The following is a 9,885-nucleotide window of genomic DNA, read 5'->3' as shown; positions in this document are numbered from 1 at the left end:
CCCCACCTGGTGAAAGAAATAGACTTACAAGTCTAGGAAGCGCACAGAACCCCAAACAAGAGGAATCCAAAGAGGACCACACCAAGACACATCATAATTAAAATGCCAAGAGCAAAAGACAAAGAGAGAATATTAAAAGCAGCAAGAGAAAAACAGTGAGTTACCTACAAGGGAGCATGCATACAATTGTCAGCTGATTTCTCAACAGAAACTATGCAGGCCAGATGGGAGTGGCAAGAAATATTCAAAGTGATGAATAGCAAGAAACTACAACCAAGATTATTCTACCCAGCAAAGCTATCATTCAGAATTGGAGGTCAGATAAAGAGCTTCACAGATAAGAAAAAGCTAAAGGAGTTCATCACCGCCAAACCAGTATTATATGAAATGCTGAAGGGTATTCTTTAAGAAGAGGAAGAAGAAGAAAAAGGTAAAGATAAAAATCATGAACAGCAAATACATATCTATCAACAAATGAATCTAAAAATCAAGTGAATTAAAAATCTGAGGAACAGAATAATCTGGTAAATATAATAGAATCAGGGGCATAGAAAGGGAGTGGACTGACAATTCTCAGGGGGAAGGGGTGGGGGGGGTGCGGAAAGAGACTAGACAAAAATCATACACCTATGGATGAGGACAGGTGGGGCGGGGGTAAGGTTAGAGGATGGGGTGGGAACCGGGTGGAGGGGAGCTATGGGGGGAAAAAAGAGGAACAACTGTAATAATCTGAACAATAAAGATTTAATAAAAAATAAATAAATAAAATTGGAAGTGCTGTTTTCAGGCCATTGAGACTTACCATCTAGTTTATGTTGTGGCCAAACTGTTACAAAAGGAAATGAGGTGGTTGGGCCTGATCTCCCCGGTGAGTGTGCAGAGGGAGTGTGGCGTGGCCTACGAGAGAGGAAGCGTGAGTGATGCGTCACAAATCCAAAGGTGACTGTTTAGGGCAGGCGTCCCCACTGCTAAACAAATCACCACGAGAAATGAGAGGTGACCCTCTGGACTGGGCGTCTCCAATCCAGAAGGATCCAAAGTCAAATGGCCTAGCACTAGGACTTTTGAGATAAAAGACTTTCAAGAAGTCAGTGAGAGAGAGTGGGCAGAAGACCAGAGACGAGGGGAATTGTGGGACGTCACTCGCCTGGAGAAGACTGGCCCGTGTGGGATGGAGGGTCAGCAGTGGGGAAGCAGCGTCCCCGGTCAGGCGCTCAGGAGGGCTGGAAGGGAGGGAAGCCTGATCGAGGTTGGCAATGGAGTCACCTGAGTAGGATTCGAAGGTAAACCCAAGACAAGCTGTTGCTGCTTGCTGCTCTCCAAGTAGCAAACTCAGGGTGATCGAAGCTGGGGTGATGGCTCCCTTTCCCCGTGGAACCCTCCTGGGTTTCAGCATGAAATGCTAGGGTCGCTGAAGGAGGAATGTACACGGCCAGAGTGGTGAGGGGTCATAAATGTGTTAGGTCATCTGCCCACCCGATGGGCTGAGCCTCAAAATGGCGCCAGCCCCCAAGGACGGGAGGCAGCGGTTTTAAAGGACTCCAGGCGGCTTTTTCTGGGCGGGGAATTCTCTGTGCGGGTCCGGATCCTAGGAAGGTCCTGAGGGGAAAGATAATGGTCTTAGCGAGTGGAATGTGGTCTAAGCCAAAGGGACTGTCCTTGTGAGGTGGCCTAAAGGTCAGTCCCCAGGGGAGGGGCCTCGATTCCATTTGTGATCAGACCTCACAGGCATGTGGGGCAAGTCCCGTCCTGCACGGCAGAGTGCTGCACACCCCGAGAACTCTGCTGAGGCGTCCCGGCATCAGTGTTCCCAAACAGAAGCCTGCTAACCTACTCTGATTGTTTAACTCCAGCAACTCCCATGTCCTCAAGCCATAAAAACCGAGCCCAACTGGGGCACAGAACCTTGAGACAGAACCAGGACAGGTGGAACAGGGAGACTGAGGCAGAGAGCTGAACAAACTGCAAAGCAATTTACAGCAGGCCCCTCCCTAAGAGCATCTCGGCCTCGTTGTAGTCCAGCTCCAGCCCAGAAAGGCAGCACAGCCGGGTGGACAACACCAGGACCAGCTGCCATGACTGACGACCCCCTGCCCTGGCCCTGGCCCTGACCGTCGGTGGAGCCCACGCCCTGGAGGAGCCACCTGGACACGGGTGCATGTGCTGGAACCCTCCCCCAAGCCTCCCCTAAGATTCCCACCTGAGAGAGAGACCCTCAAGACAGAGGAGCCAGAGCTGCCTGCCCTCTGGGGAGCAGCCCCCACCAGTCCCTCCCCCTCCTCTTCCCCCAACCCCCCAGGCGTGTGTCCCCTAAACTCTAAGGGACCGCCTGGGACTTGCAGCCAGGGAGCAATGGGCAGCGGCAGCGCGTCCCAGGCTAACCCCTGAGCCTGTCCCCAAGGCCCCCTTCTCTCTGACTCCCGAGAGCTAGGGCGGCCCAGCCGGGCTCCCTGCTGCTGCTATCCTAGGCCCTTCCTTGTTCCACTGTCCCTGCTTCAGTAAATGTTCCCTCGTAGTCATCTGGACTCATGCTGTGAAACTTTTCCCGCACAAATTCAAGAACCTACACACTCCCAGCCGACCCCAGGCAGACCCACCAACACCAGGACCCGCTTCCGGTGACAACCCGAGGCCCCATCTCAGGGTTCTGGCCCTCTGCAGAGCCTCAATCAATCTGCCTTTGCTTTTACCAGAGTCCCCGGTCTAAATCCTTTTACATCAGGGGACAAGAACCTAAACTTGTCAGTAACACAGAGATGGAATAACAATTCCTACCTCGCATGGTGCTTGTGAGGATTTAGTGGAGGCTCTGTTTACAAAAGTATTTTATAAACTGTAAAGCCCAATGCCAAAGAGAAATCTTTTCATAGGGCTGATTAAAGAGAAGAAGATGCCCTGGCCGGTGGCTCCGTTGGTTGGCGCAGCCTCCCGTTTACTAAAAAAGCTGCAGGTTCAATTCCCGGTCTGGGCTCACACCTAGGTTGCAGTTGGATCCCAGTCCGGGTGAGAACGGGAGACAACCAATAGATGTTTCTATTTCACATTGATCCCCCCTTCCTCTTGTATAAAATCAATAAAAACATGCCCTGGGTGAGGATTTAAATAAGGTGTCACTGAGAAAGGCTGACCTGGGTTCAGCTCAGTGGTAAGGTACCAGGTAAGGAGAATTTACCTGGTCATGGTCCCCTCCCTCTGCCTGCCACCTCTCATCGGGTGATGGAAGGGCAGCTGCCTGCCCGAACGGAAGCCAAATCCGAGAGGCAGGTGCTGGTGCAAAAGGAAAGATGTTTCCTCAGGTGAGGACACTTGGGAGGGTGGTGGACTCCCCTCTCAAAGACCGAACTATCTTCCTGCTCACACCCAGGGTTCTTATGGGGAGGGGAGGAGAGGAGAGGGGAGGGGAGGGGAGGGGGAAGGGAGGGGAGGGCTATTTTCCCTCTAATTATCCTCTTAGCTTTTGGTGGCTCAGGCCCTCCGCGTTCAGCTTTCTAGCCTTGGCTCCTCAGTGTGAGAACCTCCCGTGGGCGAGGACCCCTGCCAGGGAGGCTGGAGAGGCTGCAGCCCCCAGCCCCGCCCCCAGGCTGCGCACTGCGTGGGGGGGCCGGGGGAGTTCCCCGGGGACCCTTGGACCCCACTCGCCCGCGGCCTCTGCGCGGCTCCGCGTGGCCCGGCCCGCCCTCCCGGGAAGGCGTGTGCCTCCACGTCTCCCCGGGGGCCGGTGAGGGTCTCGACTCTGCTCTTTGGGCTCCAGGTGATGGTGGTGGTTTTAATCAGATTTTAATTTAAGATGTGACCCCTTTTCCAAGAGTAAATTAAGGTTGGGACTAAGAAGCTCCTGCGCCAGGCGGCGCCCAGGTAACCGGAGGGAGGGGAGGGCTGGTGGGGCGGGTCTTAGGCTCAGACTCGCCGCGCCGCCTGCGGGCCCACAGCCTCCGGGGCGGGCGGGGGCGGAGCCGGTCGCCGCCTCCCGGACGAGCGCTGCGGGAGCGGCTCGCGGTCCGGGGCTCCCCCCGCGGTGAGTAGGCCGAGGGGCGGTGGGCTCGCCGGGGTCTGAGCCGACGGAGGGGTCTGTCTCGCAGCCTCCGCCCAGAGCGCGGCCGGCGGGGGAGCTTCCGACCGGTCGGCGGGGCGCGCGCCCGGCACGTGTTGGGAAAGCGGGGTCCCGGGAAGGGCGTCTCGGGGCTGGCCGGCCTTTGGGGCCCAGAAGGCCAGCCCCTGGGTCCTAGGCGCCGGCCTTCGGGAGGCCCCGGGCGGGCGGGGAGCGCAGGGGTGGGGCGCTGGGGGCGCGGGGTGCTGGGGGCGCTGGGGGCGCGGGGTGCTGGGGGCGGCCCGCACCCGGAGGGGTCAGGGCCAGGGCCGGGCTGGGCAGAGCTGGAAAGGGCCCTTGAGGGATGGGGCAGCCCCGAGGGCTGGCTCGGCCCAGGGCGGGGGCCAGGGGGCAGGCCCACGTGCCGGTTTGGGGTGCGAGGGAGACTACGGGACGGGGGGGGGGGGGGGCGGGGGGGCTCAGGACTGGAAAATGGCGCCTCCTCCGCTCGGGGATGGAGCTCTGGAGGGCGGGACAGGCGCCAGGTGGCCGTTCAGCCTGCACCTCCTCCGGTCTCCGCGCCGGGAGCCCGGGAGCCCGGTGCAGACGGTGCGCGGCCCCGCAGCCCGCGCAAGGCGCCGACCCCGACCCGACCCGACCCGACCCGACCCGACCCGGGCAGAGGCGGTGGAGGACCCGCGGTGGGAGCGGGGTCTCCTTGGCAGGAAGGCAGGGCCTTGCGGACGGACGCCGTCGCTGATGCTGCTTCGGGATGCGGCCTGTGCGGGCTCTGCGGGAGCGCGGGACCGCGGTTTTCCATTCCGTGGCTCATAACCAAGTCCTAACATTCTGTGGCACACCACAACTTTTTTTTTTTTTTTTTGCTGATCTGACAATAAATATAATTTTAATTCATACACACCGGACAGCTATTGTGTTGGCTGTTGTCAGTTTTTTTGTGTTTTTTAAAAATATATATTTTATTGATTTTTTTACAGAGAGGAAGGGAGAGGGAGAGAGAGAAACATCCATGAGAGAGAAACATCGACCAGCTGCCTCCTGCACACCTCCTACCCGGGATGTGCCGCAACCAAGGTACATGCTCCTGACCGGAATTGAACCTGGGACCCTTGAGTCCGCAGGCCGACGCTCTATCCACTGAGCCACACCGGTCAGGGCTCTTGTCGGTTTTTAAATGTGACGACCTGAAGGAAAAGAGGTCGGTGCCCCTGACTAAAGGTCGGTATTGCCTGTTTGGCAAGCCTTAGGGCACAGCCGCCCGTGGGGAGAATGAGCAGGTCTGCACGCCTGGCAGAGACGCGGCGGGCTGGGCGGGAAGGAAGCCACAGGGGGAGGGACTCCAGCTCCCATCCCAGCACTGCACCCTTCCTGTCAACTTCCTCCCATCCCTAACCCCATTGTCAAATGCCCCTTTTCTTGCTGGCATGTTCACTTCCATCTCTTGTTCAAAAAAGTGAAAGAAGTAACAGGTTTTTATGCCTTTATTCTTTTCACGCGTCTCCGGAGGAGACGGGGCACGCTGCTGTCAGCAGGCCTGGGAGTGCAGCCAGGTGCTCAGCGGGAGCCCGGAATGCGTGCTTGACGTTGGGTTGCCATCACTATTCTTCACAGTGATGAGGGAGAGAGAGAAACATCAATGAGGAGGATCATTGATCAGCCGCCTCCTGCACGCCCCCTACTGGGGATCAAGCCCGCAACCCAGGCATGTGCCCTTGGCCGGAATCGAACCTGGGACCCTTCGGTCCACAGGCTGACGCTCTATCCACTGAGCCAAACCAGCAGGGCTTCGTTTTTTTAAAATCCTTACCAGAAGACATGCAGAGAGAGAGAGAGAGAGAGAGAGAGAGAGAGAGAAAGAAAGAAGGAGAGAGAGAGGAGAGAGGGAGAAACATTGATGGGAGAGAGGAGCACCAATCGGTTGCCTTCCATGTGCGCCCGCCCCGACCAGGGATCCAGCCTGGAACCCAGTATGTCCCTGAGCCGGAATGGAACCAGCGACCCTTCGGTGCACAGGGTGATGCCCAGCCACCGGCAGCTCACCGTATTCTTTACAAACATCTGTGTATATGAAAACCCAAAGAGCCATCTTTTTCTCCTCCATGGGATCTTAGCGTGTCTCCTTTAATCCCATTTTCCAGTGAAACCAGATCAGAATCAGGAGGCGGGTGCGGGTGCGGGTGCGGGTGCGGGTGCGGCCATTCTGGCTCCCTCGGGCAGGCTGTGCTGCTCCAGAGAGCTTTGGGACCGGGCAGCCCACCCTCGGAGCCAGTCTCGGCTTGGACCAGAGTGTCCTTGAGCGATAGCACCTCTGCACTTCGGGTTAAAACGGTGAGTTAGCTGTCACCCGCACCGTGCTGCAGGTCCCTGGCTCGGAGCAGGAGTGGGCGCCTTTGTCTAATAAGGAAGCTGGTGCTCCTCACTGCCCCCCCACCCCCGTGCTCATATGTTCGGTTTCTCTCTGTTGCTCCTCACTCCCCTCCTGCTGATGTGTTTGTTTCTCTCTGACCTCAGGCTCCCAGAGGTGGGCACGAGCCGGCGGTTAGACGCAGGGAGAAACGGGCAGGCGCCTTCCCAGCCCAGCCTGGCGTTCCTGGACAGTGGCAGCCGCGCCCGGGTGGCCAGGTCCCTGAGCTCCGGAGCCGAGGCTTGGGATCCGGAGGAAGGCAGCCCCTGAGCAGATGGTCGGTCACAGGAAGCCAAGCCAACCAGGGCCTTGCAGGCCGCTCCCTCGGGCTCTGCCACCTCAGGGCGGGAGGTAGCCCCGGGGGCAAGTCCGCGAGTGGCTGAAGCTAGGAAGAGGTACCATGGAAGTGCAGCTGTTCCCCGGCACCGGCACCGGCACCAGCACCAGCCCGGAGCCCGATCCCAACCAGGAGGCCCCGCGGGCAGCGGCGAAGAGGGAGTGCGGGTGGCAGGCCTGGGCGGAGGTGAGGAGACCAGCCGGGCGGGTTCCCGGCCCGGCAGCTTTTACCCACCCCGTCTGCAGGTCAGATGGGACCTCAGCTGCTTCAAGCTGAGCAGCACCAGGAGGGGCCGAGGGCCTCCCGGCAGCACGGCGCCCTCACGAGTGCTTCCTGGGCCGGCAGGGCCGCAGCCTTTCTGCTTGCTCCCCGAACCTGGTCATTTTCCGTGTAAACCCTCCCTCTGCTCCTATCCTTTCCTTCCCTCCTCTCCAACCTCCCTTTCTTTCCTCGACGTCACCGCTGCTGGCTCTGTGCCTGAGTGTCCTACTTCCCCTGCTCCCGGGGTGTGGTTTTCCCTTCGCTTTGGGACGAGGCCAGTGTCTGCTCTGGGCCCAGACTCCCTGAGGCCCTCTCTTCCAGAAGCCAGTCACCTTGGAGGATGTGGCCGTGCGCTTCACCCCGGAGGAGTGGGCGTGTCTGGACGCCCGTCAGAGGGCCCTCTACCAGGACGTCATGTCCGAGGCCTTCAGAACCCTGGTGTCTGTGGGTAAGCGGCGGCCCCGCAGCCTGTCCCAGGGCCCTGGGCGCTGGGCTCCCCTGGCAGGCAGGTCAGTCACCTCCAGCAGCCTCACGGGCCCTTGGTTCTCGGGTGTGAGGTCTGGGTCCGAGCCCAGGGAGAGAGAAGAGGGCTGAGCGCCTGCGCGAAGGCAGCGGCAGCAGTGACGGCTGCGCCCAGGGCAGGCAGCGTCCCCTCATCCCGCCCACTTCCCAGGCCGCTCGGCGAGCCCCGCTGCTCAGGGGCTGGATTTGGAGCGTGTCCCCGGCATCTGTTTCCCAGATTCTAGTTCTTCCACCGAGGGCACAAAAGCAGCCCGTTGTCCCCTTTCGGTGCAAAGGGCCACACCGGGGACCTCCGCTCCTTCTCCCTTCCCTCCCCGCAGCTGGAACCGCGCTGTCTAACCCGGATCTGGTCGCGGAGCTGGAACAAGAAGAGCAGCGGTGGAGAGCAGCCCTCCGTCCCCCGCGCGGGGGAGGCCGGCCTGCAGGTGCGCCGCCCCCCGGGCCTGGGCTTCGGGAAGCTGACTGGGCCGCCGGGGCCTCCAGCTTCCAGGGGCTGAGGCTGCATGTGGCTGCTTGTCAGGGGCACGCCTTTGCTGACGTCCTTGCAAGAGAAAAGGAAGGACGGGGTGGGCTTGACGCCCAGAGGGTCGGGGAGACTGGTTCCTGGGAGGTGAGAGGACGTGAGAGGCTGCGCCAGGCCGGCCGTGCCCAGTGCCCGCTGGCACTCCCCTCTGAGCTTCCTTTCCAGCAGCACCTCCTCCCTCTGGTCCCATCTGCACGATGTTAGGAAAATGAGAGGAATTGGGTTTCAAAAAATGTTGTAAGTTAATATTTTAATCTGATATTGTTGAAAGATTACAGTTCAGGTTTTACTTGCTGTTAATTAGAAAAACCCTGGTGCGGCTGAGGGTGCAGAGCGAGGCGGGAGGCCTGGGCGCCGGGCTCGGGGTGAGTCTTGCTGTGTTCTCGGTCCTGGCAGGAGGCGAGGAGCAGCCCGGGGGCAGAGGCTCAGGCCCGGCCCCCTTCCCAGCTGGGCCCCTGGGCGGGACCCCCGAGCAGCCGGCGTCCGGGGCCGGGCCCCCCTTCCCCTGCCCGGTCTGCGGCAGGTGCTTCAGCAAGCGCTCCAACCTCCACCACCACCAGTCGGTCCACAGTCTGAAGGGGCCGCACCCCTGCGGCCAGTGCGGGAAGTCCTTCCGCAGCCCCAAGGCCCTGGCCGACCACCGGCGCACGCACCTCGGGGAGCGGCCCTTCCGCTGCGGCCTCTGCGACAAGACCTACTGCGACGCCTCGGGCCTGAGCCGCCACCGCCGCGTGCACCTGGGCTACCGGCCGCACTGCTGCCCGCGCTGCGGCAAGGGCTTCCGCGACCGGTCGGAGCTCAAGCGCCACCAGCGGACACACGCGGCCCCGGGGCCGGCGGGGAGCCACGTGCCAGCGGCCGGGGCCCGGGAAGCCGCGCGCAGAGCCGAGGGCCCCGCCGCTGGGCCGCGGCCGCCCGCAGGCAGGAGCCCGGTGCTCGTGGTGAGAGCGCGGGCCCCCGCGGCCACGGCCCCGGCCCCAGCGCCGCGGCCCCGGGCTCCCCTGCCAGAGCCTCCGGGACGCGGGGCCCCCCCCTGCCCTCCTGGCCCCCCGGCCCCCGGCGCGCAGGCCTCGCGCCCCCGGCACCAGGAGACCCGCCGCTGCCGCTGCGGCCAGTCCTTCCGCTCGCCCTCGGGGCTCCGCCACCAGCAGGCCCACGGGGAGCCGGGCTACCGCTGCCCCGTCTGCGACCTCTGCTTTGGGGAGAGGGAGGCCCTCGTGGGGCACTGGGGGAGCCACCGCGACGGGCCGTGCCGGGCGGTCCTGGGCCGGTGGCTGGGCCTCTCGCCGCGCCCCCCCTGTGGCCGGGAAGGCGGTGGGTCCCCGAGGAGCCGGACCCCCAGGAGGCGGCAGGGGAGGAAGGGAGAAGGGGTGCGGAGGAGGAGAAGCCGCCGAGGCGGGGACAGCCTTGGACCCGAGTAAACAGCCCTGCCGATGGAGGAGGTCTGCCCGCGTGGCCTTCCTGAGGGCGGGCGGGCGGGGGCGCGGGGGGCGGCACCGGAAACGCTGTTAGCACCAGCTGTTCTGTGTCTCACACCATGAAGCAGGAATTGTTGAGCAAAACGGCGGTGCTCCGATAGGCATGGACAGGGAGGAAGGGATGGGAGCGGAAGTCGAGGGGCCCCTCTGCTGGCCGGGGAAGTACGGGCGCCTCAAAGCAGGCGCCACCCGCACCTTTGTCCGCTGCTCCTTGGAGGCCCGGGGGCGGAGCTCGGCCCGAGCTGGCTCTCCCTGCGCCCACTCTGCAGCTCACTCTGCTCTTGGATGTTTTGGACTCATCATGTTCCTGCC

General features: G+C 61.6%; 1 protein-coding gene across 1 annotated transcript; it reads left to right on the top strand.

The window, feature by feature from the left end:
• Positions 1 to 3,955: 3,955 nt before the first annotated feature.
• Positions 3,956 to 9,516, top strand: ZFP57 (ZFP57 zinc finger protein). Its single transcript, XM_054721972.1, has 5 exons — positions 3,956 to 4,015; positions 6,560 to 6,975; positions 7,372 to 7,498; positions 7,893 to 7,997; positions 8,492 to 9,516. Exons 2-5 carry the CDS (start codon positions 6,853 to 6,855, stop codon positions 9,514 to 9,516), a joined length of 1,380 nt encoding a protein of 459 aa, XP_054577947.1. The 5' UTR covers positions 3,956 to 4,015; positions 6,560 to 6,852.
• The last annotated feature ends 369 nt before the right edge of the window (positions 9,517 to 9,885 follow it).

The sequence above is a fragment of the Eptesicus fuscus genome, chromosome 10 (genome assembly GCF_027574615.1).
Source record: "Eptesicus fuscus isolate TK198812 chromosome 10, DD_ASM_mEF_20220401, whole genome shotgun sequence".
In the NCBI taxonomy this organism is placed as follows: domain Eukaryota; kingdom Metazoa; phylum Chordata; class Mammalia; order Chiroptera; family Vespertilionidae; genus Eptesicus; species Eptesicus fuscus.
The sequence above is the reverse complement of the archived record's forward strand: the minus strand, read 5'-3'. Positions and strand labels throughout refer to the sequence as shown.